The 16,663-nt window shown below is 37.9% G+C and overlaps 1 protein-coding gene across 1 annotated transcript; it reads right to left on the bottom strand.

The window, feature by feature from the left end:
• Positions 1–952: 952 nt before the first annotated feature.
• LOC114353488 (acyl-CoA Delta(11) desaturase-like) lies at positions 953–6,026 on the bottom strand. The gene is made up of 6 exons (XM_028305517.1): positions 5,958–6,026; positions 5,308–5,629; positions 4,462–4,592; positions 3,821–4,026; positions 3,233–3,415; positions 953–1,477 (listed from the first exon to the last, which is right to left on the bottom strand). Exons 2-6 carry the CDS (start codon positions 5,618–5,620, stop codon positions 1,225–1,227), a joined length of 1,086 nt encoding a protein of 361 aa, XP_028161318.1. The 5' UTR covers positions 5,621–5,629; positions 5,958–6,026; the 3' UTR covers positions 953–1,224.
• Between the last annotated feature and the right edge of the window lie 10,637 nt (positions 6,027–16,663).

Raw genomic sequence — 16,663 nt, 5'->3', positions numbered from 1 at the left:
AGACGAACAGGTCGGACCTGGGAAAGAAGGTAGAATAACATAGCTTTTATTCAACAGGTCATAAAATTTTGTGTCAACTCTAGGGCTAGTAAGAACTATCTCCACCTTCATACATAGTGTCACTTGATTAGGGTGTCCTTTGCATTAATTACTTTCACATAATTATCAAACAATCTACGAGTACATTCGGCTGCTGTAGGTACCNGACTGGAACGGATTTGGCATAAATATACATCACCCACCTTCGATTCGCGGACGATATCGTAGTCATGGCTGAGACCTTGGAGGATCTAGGCACAATGCTCGATGGCCTCAGTAGAGCCTCTCAACAAGTGGGCCTCAGAATGAACATGGACAAGACAAAAATCATGTCTAATGTCCGTGTTGCACCCACTCCTCTGAAGGTTGGAGACTGGACTTCTGGACTGGAATGGATTTGGCATAATCATAATCCTTTATTAAAAATAACTTGGGTTAACTAGTTCAAATACTTTAATTAACTCGCGCGCGCGTATTTTAATTAAATGGCTATTTTTCTATTTGTATTTGTTTTTTATTTATTTTACTAAAACCGAAAATACCGAATATCCCGGTTTTTGTGAAATGAATACCGGTATTAATTTGACCTAAATTTGGCCCGGTATTCCGGTATTTTCGAAATACGGTATCCCGGTTTGCGACCCCTAATAAAAACCCAACCAGTGAAGGTCAAGTTTGTCCAGGGAGAAAGTTAGACTGTCATTAGACCAGTAACGAAATTAATGAGACCAACATAGGAGGGATCGAAGTTAAGGTTCGACTTCCCTCCATTGCAATTATTTATTTATGTATATTGGAGAAAATTGCTGATGTGCTGAACTGGCTAAACTTGTCGTGGGCCTATTAGTAATTTTTATTTTAATCTCTGAATAAAAATATCTGACTACGCGAACATGACTAAAAGAAACAAATGTAATGCAAAAACTATTTAATATATAATAATTAATTAAATGTTAAAATTGACTTTCTTATCAACCCAAGTAATCAACAATTAACATACATTACACTAATAAAAAATAGAACAATAGAAGACAAGTCATCCACATTTTGTTTGGATCAGATCCAAAATACCGTTTTAAAATAACTAAAACTAAATAACTTTTATTATTAATGATATGAAACCTACTAACATTTTATGGATTTTATCCTAAAATAAATGATTAATTAACGAAGATGGAGCAGTTCTTACAGCTCTTTGTAAGTCGAGTCTCCTTTAGACTCAGCGACGCGTTTTATCATTGCGGGCGAGGCTACCCTCAGTTCGTAGGCCCAGCCAATTTTGGCGAACAAATCCAGTAGATTCGCGGTGGCGTTAAGAGGAAACGTATAGGGAATCTCCGCCGCCTTGTAGTCCCACGGGAACGTGTGATGGTAGTTGTGCCAGCCCTCGCCAATGGTAGATAATGCAACCATCCAGTTTTCACGAGGCATTATTTTGCTGAAATATAACATTTGGTTTACTTTGGCAAATGTTATTTGTAATAATGACGTATTAAAAAATGAAATTTAAAAAGCGACTGTTTGTTGTAATTGCTTTTTTTCTGATCAGAAATATTGAATTTTAATAAAAGATACACTTTTGTAACTCTACTATGGGTGGGTTACACCATCTTACTTTGACGTTTGTCAAAGTTAAAGTAAGTAACATAACTCTATTACACTGCACAACAGCATTTCTGATGATTGGGTTATGTTACATGATATTAGTCCAATTTTTAATGACGATTTCAAATCTGTGATTGAAATGTCTGTATCAGCTCTGGTTAAAAAAATATGACACTTGGGTCTTTTTGTAAAAAAACACTCTTTTTTTAGATATGATCCTATTTTATGAAGTTGTTATATTGAAAAAACTTTCTTTTATTTGACTTCCTTGCTGATGCTGAAGGCAGACAGCTCTTCTGAATGATTCAACAGCAGTCAGCCATCATATGTGCATTCCAGTGGCCCTGATAGCGTCCCTCTATCGCACGAAGGCCCTGGTGGATTTGCTCGCCATGTTCTTCACTTAGATCCTTAAGAGTTGTGATAAAATTGTTCAGGTGATTGCGAAGAGGGTGTAATTCGATGTTTATATTACATCCAAGCAAAAAAACATGTTTGTAAGTGACTCATACGTTGTTCGATTTGTAAGAATAGTAAGATTTTTTCGGATTTTCAAAAAAAATAATTAAAATGCCAAAATAACTCATTCCATATGTTTTCGGAAGACTTGAAGATCCTAAATCTCTAAAACGATCGTTTAAACCATCTTGGCTACATGGTTTTGAAAATTTTGGGTCACATTCAAAGTCTCTACCACACTGACAGTTTTCGCCTCAAAATCCTCATGTGAAGTATCAACATGAGGTTCAGGTGACCTCTTAGGGTTGAAAAGACGTCTACATGCCAAACGTATGCAAGGAATTACCATTTACTTCAATGTTTTTTGGTTAATACCATTTCTGTTCAAAAATAAAAATAACAGTCGTCGCGATGGTTCAAGGGTTCCTTTCAGATCATAGCGGTTTCGTACCTAAATCTACACATATTCTTATTTGTTTATAAACGTAAAAACTCAACGCATCTTTTCCACGCCTTTTACGGAATTCAAGGCTTATCTTTCATTTCCACTGGGTCCCCAAACTAATTTTTGTAAGCCAATTTTACGAACTTTGTCACATTTAAACGGATTATGTAAACATATCCTCTCCGCAAATGAAACAAAATTGATTTAGGTCATTCACACAAACACTTCTTAATGCTACCATATTAAATAATACAAAGAAAACATAGTATTTTTTTAACTGTCGGCGAATTAAGACTGAATTTTAGCAATTTTTGAGTAAAAGCTATAACACGTAAACAAGAGCTGCTACGAAAAAATGGACGGCAGATTCAGAATCAGCGACGTCAAATTAGTAAACATCATGTAATGAAAGTCAATCATCAGCCAAAAGTTGCAATTTTGTTGTGCAGTGTTATTGGTGGGTTACACCTTCTTACTTACTTTGACGTTTGTCAAAGTTAAAGTAAGTACCTAATATAACTCTATTATGGGTGGGTTACACCATCTTACATTGACGTTTGTCAAAATTAAAGTAAGATGGTGCAACCCGGCCTTAGATTTCGACTTTTTGCCACTTGATGAAAGATTGTTGTAATATGTAATAGTTATCAATGAAGATGCTCCCAAAAAGAAATATACTCTAACCTGTCATAAGGTCGACCGCCATACAGATGAGCAAAGCTATTCACAGACCAATTGGTGTGAAGGATCAACGTATACTTAAGCATCAGCGCGAAGAACGCCACAGATATGCGCTCGTCCCAAAACACAATCGGGATCACAAGCGGTAAGACGAAGGCAAACACAAGTTTCGATATCTGAAAGTACCTGAAATAATAAATACATTTCAATCTAAGAATGTTTAACACATTAAATAAATTAAGCAGTGTCAATCAAAATAGTTTCGGAGAAGAAAAAGGCGCCCAGAACTTATAGAATGCAGTACCAGTCGCGTTTAGTTAGGGTCTTATGTCACGGGTGCTACATCTCTCGTTTTGCTCAGAAATCCAAACTGGAATCTTAAGTTTATCGTGGGATTCAATCGATGGGAAGCGGGAGGTATTTTGAAATAGCTAATTCCAATTTCGAGTCAATTTTTTTCTGTAGGTCTCTTTAGCGCTCCTGCACACGACGCCGGCCCCGCGCCTTTGCACTGTATATACGCGCCGCGTCAAGCTCGCTGCCGCGCCGCCGCGCTTAGGGATCAAATAATTTTTTTTTTCTATAACTCACTTTAAATGAAACCGGATTAAAGGGTTGTTTTGAATGTCACTCATGTCGACTTTAAGACCCTCGCGGAGCACATCAGGGTGCTTCTTCGTCATCAGCCAGCCGACGTGGGCGAAGAAGAAACCTCTGTTGGCGTCGTGGGGGTCGGCAGACGACTCGGAGAACTTGTGGTGCACGCGGTGGTCGCGCACCCACTGGTACAGGTCGTTCTAATAAATTAAAAACAGTAGGTAATCCGTTTTATGATGATTATGATAATAATTGAAATTATCTGTCTTACATTTTACCATTAATTTTACAAGGTGCTGAATCCAGGCCGCCACCAACCGGCCGTTGTGGAAATCATTGGGGGAGGCCTATGTTCAGGAGTGGACGTCCTATGGCTATGATGATGATGATGATTAATTTTACTGTTCGGTAATGAGATCTTGGCCTTGTACTTTGAATGTTTAAAAATAGCAGTAGGCAATAACATGTGAATTCTATAGGCATTAGGTTGTGCGTCACTAAAAATTAACTTATTGTTTGTTGTTAACATCTCTGTAGCTGAAATACATCGTAAAATTGACATAGTGGTAAATGAATTTAAAGAAAAGGTTGGTTCTATAGTAAAACATTAAGAACTGCCAGCGATAGGCACTTACCATTCCAGCTGTTAAGAAACCTATGAGTAATATGATTTGTAAAGGAAGCTTGGCTTTGTAGGCGCGGTGGCTCCAAAGCCGGTGAGCACCGCCAGTCACTCCAAAACCAGTGAACGCTGCTAGTAAGAACACTGAAACAACGATATAATTGATTTATACAGGGATTAGCAAGCTCAGTAGCAATGGACAGGGCACATAGTATGCAGAACTGACGGCCGATGGGGCAGCAAGGTTCTGAAGTGGAGGCCACGTACCTACGTAGGACGTCTACCCACAAGGTGGATCGACGACCTCATAAAGGTAGCAGGAAGGCGCTGGATGGAGGCTGCTAACCGGTCCAAATGGACCAACTATCCGGTCATTATGGAAATCATTGGGGGAGGCCAGATTTTCAGCAGCGGACGCCATATGGCTGAAATTATGATGAAATACAGGGTTATTTGCAAGACACCACCAACCGCCACCAGCTGACATCATACCCAACATCATTGATTCTACGACTGTTTAAAATTTATTATTTTTTTTAAATAAATATTAATTTAATTTTCTTCTTAATGTTAATAAATCTACACGTATCATTAAGATCAGACGGTTTTTTCATGCTCTTGGCAGACCAGCATTTTAGGGTAACCGCCAATGCCACGATAACCCACGAGCAATGTGTTCTGTTTTTGGGCATATTGCTGCGACACCCGCCTCGCCCCCTTGTCACATCTTCCTTTAGTTTCTGTGATCTATGGTTGGGAGCATGCGTTGTTAAACTTTCAGCTTTTATAAAATAAAGAAGGTCCGGGGTTCATGGGATTTTGCATTCTGTACAGTACCTAACTTATTCATAGTACTTACGAAACAGGAAAGTCTGCCATTTCGGATAATAACGACCGTCGATAAATATTTGATACGCTGACACCAGTACTAGGACATGGAACAGTGTGATTGCTACAGTGTTGAACCACACTATAGGAGTCTTGAAGCCAGCCTTCTTTTCCCATTCTCTCACAGCGGACATGAACGAGCCCTCGTTTTTGGGCCTTAATTGATCGTAGACGCTGATTATATGGTTTTCATTATGATCTATTTGCTGAGGAATGAACTGCTCAGATTGCAAAGAAGACTTGTCATCTAGTTCAGATAATTTGTCCATAGTGTCGATTGCCATTGTTTTGAACTGAAAAAACCATATCGAATAAGTAATAATTCAGATTGACCACGGAAAAAGTTAAGGTACAAAAAATGGCTCTAATGTCATGAATACCTAGGAAATTTACAGCGCAACCAGCGCATATTAATAAGAGTTCTTAGTAGGAAGAAATAAAAATTTTCATTATAATTTTGCACTAATTCTTATTCCCAACTGCTTTTTCCCAAGTTCTTTTAGAAAGGGTTTTTTGCGAAGTTAAAGGGAATAGGAGTAGTCCTATAATATGTATACTACTATTACATTGCCGGGAATAGGTACTTAATAAAACGAATGAATATTAAAAAGGTCTGCTTACCTTGACGAATGATCACCGAATTTAACGTTCCATTACCTGGATTAAGCGTACCACAATGAATGAGTTCGGCCTTATGAGATTTAAACATCATTTGGTGGTATTTATATTATCTCGTTGTGCCTAGAAGTGTCAACATACAACCACTCAAAAGCCTTATGGTGGTCTATACGACCAATCATTGTAATTTTATGATCATTTTAGCCAAATGACTGCCCGCATCGAGGTACTTTACGAGACCATCGCCAGATCGTCGGTCCACCTAGTGTGAGGCCTGCCCACACTTCGTTTTCTTATGATTGGTAGGTATGTCGATTCAATTGTATTTGCTGCGATTGCTGGCAGAAACCTCGAAGGCCTCGGTAGAGTTATCGAGACTTAAGCCGAAGGAAGTCCCTGGGCTTTACAGATCACCTGATGCTGACCACGTCACCGCCCGTAGAACTTCTTCTTCTTCTTAGTCGGGCACTCTTGTTAGAGTGGTCGTGGTTGGTATTGGTGGGTTGGTGGGGTAATATCATCTCCGAGGGTAGCTCTCCTGGCGATGTGCTTTCATTTCTGACGGCTAGAGGCGTCGCGAGTACACTGGACCACGGTGGACTCAGTGGCCTTTGTGATGGCGTCTATCCAGCGGGTTGGCGATCGACCGCGTGCTCTCTTGCCTTCCACCTGGCCCTGAACTACCAGTTTCTCCATCGAGTTCTCATTTCTAGAGACGTGACCAAAGAACTTCAGTATTCGTAGTTGCACAGTTGACGATAGTCTGTCTTTAACACAAAGCTCTTTGAGGATGGATACATTGGTGCGAAATGCCGTCCACGGGATCTTTAGGAGGCGTCTCCAGCACCACATCTCTAATGCATCGATTTTACAGCGATCCTGCAATCTCAGAGACCAAGTTTCGGCTCCATAGAGAAAGATTGGAAACAAGGCATTTCATCAATCTTTTAGTCTTCTTGGTAATCCTCCCGTCTCCTCAAATCTTTCCCAGTCATTCCACTGCAGACCTGGTGATGGCGCACCGTCGTCTGATCTCGTCGCCACAACCGCCAGTACTTGATATAGTAGAACCGAGGTAAATTTGATTGGATAGGTTGATAGCAAGTCCGGATTGGAGACTGGTACTTTCCAGAAGGATAACGTACGAACGAACGAACTCTCCAGAAGGGTTAGAAAATGTTCCATGTCTGCTTTAGTCTGTGCCAGAAGGGTAGTATCATATTATCATTAGACAATACGCATAATGTACTCTGTGTAGGTGTTGAAGAGTAAAGGCGATAAGATGCCATCCTTGTCGTACACCGGCCTCAGTCTTAAATTCGCTTGAAAGGGTATATACAGTGTGTCCGGGCATGTAGTGATCAAACTTTAAGGGCGTAATCTATGGACAATTTTATCGGTGAAAATACTTTAAATTTGGGGCTTGACCCATTTCTCGCATATTTACAAGGATTTAAGTTTTTAAATTTAAGTTTTCACCTCTTCGTTCAAAAACAAGTGATAGCGTGGGTAGTTTAACATTAATAAGCAAAAATTTTATATCATGCGATAGCCAATAAAATTAATTATTAGTAGAAGTAGAAAACAGATACAAGTTTCATACATTTTAAAGGTGTAAGAATGGATTTAATTAGAAATAAACATGATTTTTTTCACATCTTTTTCAGTTTTTTCCCAACACAAGAAAAACCAGGTCGTTAAGGTATGTTTTATTTGCATTGTATTATTAGTATTTGAGCTACTCTACAAAACGAATGTAAATTTATTAGTCTACGTTTATTAGTTTCGACGTAATTGTTGAACAAAGATACCCCTTCCCAGCGGTTTCCATAGCGCACGCGACATGCGAAAATGCACTGCCTGAAAGAATCACACAACCTATTCCGATTACTATGGAAACCGCTGGGAATGGGTATCTCTGTTCAACAATTACGTCGAAACTAATAGACGTAGACTAATAAATTTACATTCGTTTTGTAGAATAGCTCAAATACTAATAATACAATGCAAATAAAACATACCTTAACGACCTGGTTTTTCTTGTGTTGGGAAAAAACTGAAAAAGATGTGAAAAAAATCATGTTTATTTCTAATTAAATCCATTCTTACTCCCTTAAAATGTAAGAAACTTGTGTCTGTTTTCTACTTCTACTAATAGATAATTTTATTGGCTATCGCATGATATAAAATTTTTGCTTATTAATGTTAAACTACCCACGCTATCACTTGTTTTTGAAGGAAGAGGTGAAAACTTAAAATTAAAAACTTAAATCCTTGTAAATATGCGAGAAATGGGTCAAGCCCCAAATTTAAAGTATTTTCACCGATAAAATTGTCCATAGATTACGCCCTTAAAGTTTGATCACTACATGCCCGGACACACTGTATAATTCACTTGTAGAACAGCTGTTACCTTGTCCTCCTACTCCTCAACATCCGAGTCAGACAGTGTAAGGAACTTAGTCATGGACTGGCCCAGCTTGAAACGGAGGCCTTCCATTAAGCCCAGTTGCCCAGCAGGAGGATATCCTCGTCCTGTCTGTTCATATGACCCAGACAAAGTAGCTAAGATTATCATATTGAGCATTTTAGTATATTAAGTAATTATTATTACAAAATAAATCAGCATGCTTAGTTTTGAAGGGTTGTTTAAAGGAAGTGTAGACTTATGAACCACCAATTTGACGCAGATGTAAGATGTGGCATTGTGTCTGTCGCTTAGGTATTTTCATTGTTTTTACCGGAACTAGGTATCACCTATTAACACGCTTTGTTTTAAATAAAAATACGAGACTAATAGGTACTTTTGTTTTCATTTTGCGTCACAACCAAAAATTACTCCTATGAAGCCTCAAACTCCTCGGAATCTCGCTTTGGATGATAGCCGGAAAACAAATGGGCTGCACCGGTGTCGATTATTTTACAAGTTACTTTATATAGTACACTTATTATTATTCTGTGATAGTACTAGCGGCCGCGACTTTGTACGCGTGGATCCCGTTTTACCCCCTCAGGGGTGGAGTTTCGTAAAATCCTTTCTTAGCGAATGCCTACGTCATAACATCTACCTGCATGCCAAATTTCAGCCCGATCAGTCCAGTGGTTTGGGCTGTGCGTTGATAGATCACTATGTCAGTCAGTCAATCAGTCAGTCATTCAGTCACCTTTGATTATAATGTATACCTACAGTGTGTCCGGGCATGTAGTGATCAAACTTTAAGGGCGTAATCTACAGACAATTGTATCGATGAAAGAAAATACTTCAAATTTGGGTCTTGACCCATTTCTCTCAAAATTACAAGGATTTAAGTTTTTAATTTTCAACCGACTTCAAAAAAAGGAGGAGGTTCTCAATTCGACCCGTATATTTTTTTTCTATGTTTGTTACGCGATAACTCCGCCAATTATGAACCGATTTGAACAAATCTTTTTTCGGCGTATAGGTAATACCTCAAGGGTGGTCCCATTTAAATTTAATAATAAAAAAATCGGTATCGACTTTGCACAAGTCTTTTTTGCTTTAAGGCTGAGTTGCACCAACTTTAAAAATAACCAGTGTTTTTTGTATGGAGTTTGACAGATTTTTGACGTTTTTCAAAGTCTTAACGATGGTGAAACTCAGCGTTAGTGTTGCTGCTGTTATTTGTCTGTTAATAGTTTGATATTACTTCATCATCATCATCATCATCATTTCAGCCACAGGACGTCCACTGCTGAACATCTTTGCCTCCCCCAATGATTTCCCCAATGGCCGGTAATGTACTTGCTGTTGCCGATTGATGACGATTTGATAAGTAGCTTTAATTACTGGTGCAATGAACGTGGTAAAACCCGGGTTTGATACTTGATTGGGAAAATGGTAATTTACTAAGGTTTTTAAAATCATCCTGGTGCATATTCTTTAAAATGCCCTAGTGATTGTTTGAGATTACGTGATTTAAAAAACTCATTTATTTCTGTAAATAGGCTTAAAATAAGCACTTTTACACGTCCCAGTTGATTGTTAAATATTATCTAAGTTATTAATTTAACTATCTATCTCATTTACAAAGATAAAGTATTTCAGCGCAAAAATAGAGAACTATTCTAAACATAAGTAAGTAAAGAGATTTGATTGAAAGATGATTCACATTTCTAAAGTATACCTACGCCCATAATATTTTTCCATTCATATCAAAATATATTTTATTTCCCTTCTCAGATCTATCACCATGTTGTAAGCATTCCATAGCTTCCCTTCCCATGTTATGTAAAAGTTATCGGTCACTTTACCTTTTTTGATTGCGTTGGCTACCGTAGCATATGATAATCCGTACGGCATAAATATTGTATGGAGGACTTCCATAATTCCATTGAAACGGATACAGCGGTGACTTTTGTATAGAAAACGTATAAATTACCGTTTTGGCAATATCGGGTTGTTTCACGCAATGTTAAATGGTTCAGTATGAATTTTGTATACCTATTCAAATTCATGTAAAGCTTCAACCAGACCAAAGCGTGCAGATCGCCATCGCAGGCGCGATCAAAGGCAAATGACAGGTCGCGCGACCTATGACAGTTCACGCGACCTGTCATTGGCCTTTGATCGCGCCGGCGATAGTGATCTGCACGGGTTAGTGTGGTTGAAGCATTACTCTATCGTTGTGCTCTGTTCACGTTCAATGATGCGGAAGAAAAATTTATCGAGTGGCGACTTCGGGCCAGAAGACATAGCGTGGGCTCCTATTAGGTGGACCGACGGTCTGGTGAAGGTCGCGGGAAGGCCTGGATGCGGGTAGCGCAGCCGGTCGTTATGGAAATCCCTGGAGGAGGCCTTTGTCCAGCAGTGGACGTCATTTGGCTGAAATGAACGAACGAGTGATGCGGAAGAAACCTAACCTAACTTAAACGGGTAAAATATTAATTTCGTTAGCACGTGATTTAATAAACGTAAAGTTATTAAAGTTTCTTAGCGATTAGAGTCGCTTCTCAAACTAAATTTTAAATAAACAACTTGAAAAAATCGAACTGCCTAAGGAGGAAATCGAACCCACGACCATTCGCTTGCCGGGCGACTGCTCTTTCAATTGAGCTACTTAGACACTGGATGAACCCGTCGAAATTTTCAAGTGTAATACATAGGCCTACGCTGCTATGGCCGCGTTTTATTTCATCAATGTTGGGTAGCCCTTAACCCTTAAACACCCAACAGAGCAGCCCGCACGGCCAAATCACATCAAAACAAAGTGCATAGAAGAGACCGACATAGTATCATGATTTTAGAAATTACTGCTAGCATTTTAAGATTAATAGTAAAATGTCTTTGCATAAAATAACTGCTGTGTCTAGTCTGTGGAATTCATAGTGGAAACACTTACTTTTAATTATTTTCTAGTAGAAAACAATTTAACAAGGCAATTAAATGACTGCAAATAAGCTCTACTTTAACCCCTATCAAGGAATGTATCGCTTTACCTGTCACCCTGTATACAATGTGTCCGGGCATGTAGTGATCAAACTTTAAGGGCGAAATGTAGGGACAATTTTATCGATAAAAATACTTCAAATTTGGGGCTTGACCTATTTATCGCAAAATTACAAGGATTTAAGTTTTTAATTTTTAGTTTTCACCTCTTCCTTCAAAAACAAGTGAAAGCGTGGGTAGTTTAACATTAATAAGCAAATATTTTATATCATGCGATAGCCAATAAAATTATCTTTTAGTTGAAGTAGAAAACAAACACAAGTTTCATACATTTTATGGGAGTAAGAATGGATTTAATTAGAAAAATACATGACTTTTTTCACTTCTTTTTCAGTTATTTTCCAACACAAGAAAAACTAGGTCGTTAAAGTATGTTTTTTTTGCATTGTATTATTAGTATTTGAGCTATTCTACAAAACGAATGCAAATTTATTAGTCTACGTCTATTAGTTTCGACGTAATGAAGAATGTTCACTAATTTTGTTTTTTAGCTTTCTGTATTCTCTGTTAAAAATAAAAAATACACGTGAAAGAATTATTTCGATACGTCTATTAGTTTCCAAGATATTGAATTTTAAAGGTGCGGGCGGCGGCCGGCCCGCCATTTTATGCGCGTGACGTCATAATACAGTGACTGGCTCAAATTTGTATGGGTGGAATCTTGCAAGCTGAAGTAAGACCCACATCCGGACAACCAATTAAGCTGAAATTTCGCATACACATGTAATTTGGACGACCATGTAATATTATGATGACATGGAGCTGATCTGATGATGGAGCTGGAAGGTGGCCAAAGGAACTCCATAATAAAACGAGTCAATCTTAAGCTAAACTATTAAAAAATAAATAAAAATAAAACACACATGTACACATTCACACACACACACACACACACACACACACACACACACACACACACACACACACACACACACACACACACACACACACACACACACTCACACATACACTCACTCACTCCGCGCGCGCCATCCCCCTTACTTTGTTACTACAGATATTATGATACTTAGTATACCTAGTTGATGTTATGTAGTATTAGTGCTTACTTTTATTTTTGTATAAGTACCTATTGAATTGTATTTACGCACACTTAATATTCCAAGGAAGAGCGATGTCTCCTGGCACAGGCTTCTTTAAGCTTAAAAGGAGGCATCGATCACTATTATTATAAGCAAACCGCTGGTAATGAAATAAAGATTTATTATTTATTATTATTATTATTATTTATTATTAAAACGACTTAACTCCATCGAGTTTGGGCTCGTTCGTTTTGTATTGACGAGTACTTCAATTCTATATAGTAATCAGGGTCTGATGATGGAGCTGGAAGGTACTTCGCAATAAAACGACACAATCGCATCAAGTTTGGGTTTGGTTCAATTTTAATTTCTGTGATAGGTCTGGGTGTTAATATGTATGTATTTACAAAAAAAAAAATGTATTTAAGTATGTTTATATTCGTTGTCTAGTGAGCGGACACTGTGAATGTACGTCACGCGGGGTCACGTGACCGTCGGCGGGACTCGATATTTAAGCGAACTTTGAATGCCTATATGAAATGAAACACTCTTGTAGGTTGTTCTAACTTGTATTTCAGCACCACTGATTTACACAATTCCGACATTATGACGTCATCTTAATAGTACCTCTTACTTTGAACGCTCAAATCGAACTGACTGTCCAGCGGCATGCCAGCGATAAGGTAACTTCCCCTTCCATCAGTGAAAGTCGACCGGTTCAAAACGAACGGTTTATCAAGATTATGAAACATGTGAAGTTTGCCTGCACCGACTCCAAAAGTATCAATCATGGTATACATAAATATTAATTCGTCCTAATAAATAAGTAATTAGTAATTATTTTTCTACTTTTTAGTGTATGTTTTTTGGAGTCGGTTTTTTTTTATAAAAATTAACTTATTTTCTTGCTTTTTAGTTAACTAATTATTACCTTGGTGTTACCACTGAAGGTAGGCAGTATATTCTTCATGTCAAGTGTAAAATAATATTCTCTACAAAATACAGGTTACCATATCGGGAACCTAAAAAGTTCATCCCCAATTTTCCACCCTTGGGGGTGAAATATTTTCTTCAAATTCGCATGAAACCACCCTTTTGATAATACCTATTCAACAAAATAATAATCGTTCAAATTGGTTTATAATCGGCGGAGATATTGCGTATAAAAAAGATCATCCCCAATTTTCTACCCTTGGGGGTTGTTTTTCAACCGACTTCAAAAAAAGGAGGAGGTTCTCAATTCGACCCGTATATTTTTTTTCTATGTTTGTTACGCGATAACTCCGCCAATTATGAACCGATGAAAAGACAAAATTAGTGAACATTCTTCATTACGTCGAAACTAATAGACGTAGACTAATAAATTTGCATTCGTTTTGTAGAATAGCTCAAATACTAATAATACAATGCAAAAAAAACATACTTTAACGACCTAGTTTTTCTTGTGTTGGAAAATAACTGAAAAAGAAGTGAAAAAAGTCATGTATTTTTCTAATTAAATCCATTCTTACTCCCATAAAATGTATGAAACTTGTGTTTGTTTTCTACTTCAACTAAAAGATAATTTTATTGGCTATCGCATGATATAAAATATTTGCTTATTAATGTTAAACTACCCACGCTTTCACTTGTTTTTGAAGGAAGAGGTGAAAACTAAAAATTAAAAACTTAAATCCTTGTAATTTTGCGATAAATAGGTCAAGCCCCAAATTTGAAGTATTTTTATCGATAAAATTGTCCCTACATTTCGCCCTTAAAGTTTGATCACTACATGCCCGGACACATTGTATACAGGGTGACAGGTAAAGCGATACATTCCTTGATAGGGGTTAAAGTAGAGCTTATTTGCAGTCATTTAATTGCCTTGTTAAATTGTTTTCTACTAGAAAATAATTAAAAGTAAGTGTTTCCACTATGAATTCCACAGACTAGACACAGCAGTTATTTTATGCAAAGACATTTTACTATTAATCTTAAAATGCTAGCAGTAATTTCTAAAATCATGATACTATGTCGGTCTCTTCTATGCACTTTGTTTTGATGTGATTTGGCCGTGCGGGCTGCTCTGTTGGGTGTTTAAGGGTTAAGGGCTACCCAACATTGATGAAATAAAACGCGGCCATAGCAGCGTAGGCCTATGTATTACACTTGAAAATTTCGACGGGTTCATCCAGTGTCTAAGTAGCTCAATTGAAAGAGCAGTCGCCCGGCAAGCGAATGGTCGTGGGTTCGATTTCCTCCTTAGGCAGTTCGATTTTTTCAAGTTGTTTATTTAAAATTTAGTTTGAGAAGCGACTCTAATCGCTAAGAAACTTTAATAACTTTACGTTTATTAAATCACGTGCTAACGAAATTAATATTTTACCCGTTTAAGTTAGGTTAGGTTTCTTCCGCATCACTCGTTCGTTCATTTCAGCCAAATGACGTCCACTGCTGGACAAAGGCCTCCTCCAGGGATTTCCATAACGACCGGCTGCGCTACCCGCATCCAGGCCTTCCCGCGACCTTCACCAGACCGTCGGTCCACCTAATAGGAGCCCACGCTATGTCTTCTGGCCCGAAGTCGCCACTCGATAAATTTTTCTTCCGCATCATTGAACGTGAACAGAGCACAACGACAGAGTAATGCTTCAACCACACTAACCCGTGCAGATCACTATCGCCGGCGCGATCAAAGGCCAATGACAGGTCGCGTGAACTGTCATAGGTCGCGCGACCTGTCATTTGCCTTTGATCGCGCCTGCGATGGCGATCTGCACGCTTTGGTCTGGTTGAAGCTTTACATGAATTTGAATAGGTATACAAAATTCATACTGAACCATTTAACATTGCGTGAAACAACCCGATATCGCCAAAACGATAATTTATACGTTTTCTATACAAAAGTCACCGCTGTATCCGTTTCAATGGAATTATGGAAATTCTGCATACAATATTTATGCCGTACGGATTATCATATGCTACGGTGGCCAACGCAATCAAAAAAGGTAAAGTGACCGATAACTTTTACTTAACATGGGAAGGGAAGCTATGGAATGCTTACAACATGGTGATAGATCTGAGAAGGAGAATAAAATATATTTTAATATGAATGGAAAAATATTATGGGCGTAGGTATACTTTAGAAATGTGAATCATCTTTCAATCAAATCTCTTTACTTACTTATGTTTAGAACAGTTCTCTATTTTTGCTCTGAGATACTTCATCTTTGTAAATGAGATAGACAGTTAAATTAATAACTTAGATAATATTTAACAATCAACTGGGACGTGTAAAAGTGCTTATTTTAAGCCTATTTACAGAAATAAATGAGTTTTAATGAGTTTTTTAAATCACGTAATCTCAAACAATCACTAGGACGTTTTAAACCATATGCACCATTTTGTGGAAATCATTGGGGGAGGCCTATGTTCAGCAGTGGACGTCCTGTGGCTGAAATGATGATGATGATGATGATGAAGTAATATCAAACTATTAACAGACAATTAACAGCAGCAACACTAACGCTGAGTTTCACCATCGTTAAGACTTTGAAAAACGTCAAAAATCTGTCAAACTCCATACAAAAAACACTGGTTATTTTTAAAGTTGGTGCAACTCAGCCTTAAAGCAAAAAAGACTTGTGCAAAAGTCGTAAAACTCTTAAATCGTGAAAATGTTCTTCCATAACATTTTAAAGTGTCAATTATACTGCAAAAATTACACATCGGAAAAACTCGCAGTTCCACTGCATAAAACACCAAACCGCGTTAATTTTGTATCTGTTAATTAATTTATTGTAATTATACCCGCTGCTGGGGCAATTTTAATTAAAATAAATACTTTGGGCTCTTCGCAGTCAGTAAAATAACCGGTACACGGAACACTAGCTGTGTTATGAGCTTTAATTTCGGTTCCATTACGTTTGATGATAGTATGGGAATTTATATAAAAGTATTTAAAATGTAGTTCGATTCCTTTTGAACGACGTTTTGTAATATGCACCTTAGAAGTTCAGAAATCGGGAAATGAGACTACATGAAATGTACATCATAAATGATCATCATCATCAACAGCCCTTTACAGTCCAATGCTGGACTAAGAGCCGAGGGTTTTGCCATAATCCCCACGCTTGGCAGGCGGGTTGGAGATCGCACTTTAAAAGATTGATGTTTTTCAGAGAGCGCTGCTGCCCGTTCTTTGTTTGATGTGTAGTCCCTAA

Source organism: Ostrinia furnacalis, unplaced genomic scaffold (assembly GCF_004193835.3).
Source record: "Ostrinia furnacalis isolate ACB-3 unplaced genomic scaffold, ASM419383v2 OfSCF1700, whole genome shotgun sequence".
In the NCBI taxonomy this organism is placed as follows: Eukaryota; Metazoa; Arthropoda; class Insecta; order Lepidoptera; family Crambidae; genus Ostrinia; species Ostrinia furnacalis.
Note: the sequence above shows the minus strand (reverse complement) of the source record. Positions and strands in the feature narration are given on the sequence as shown.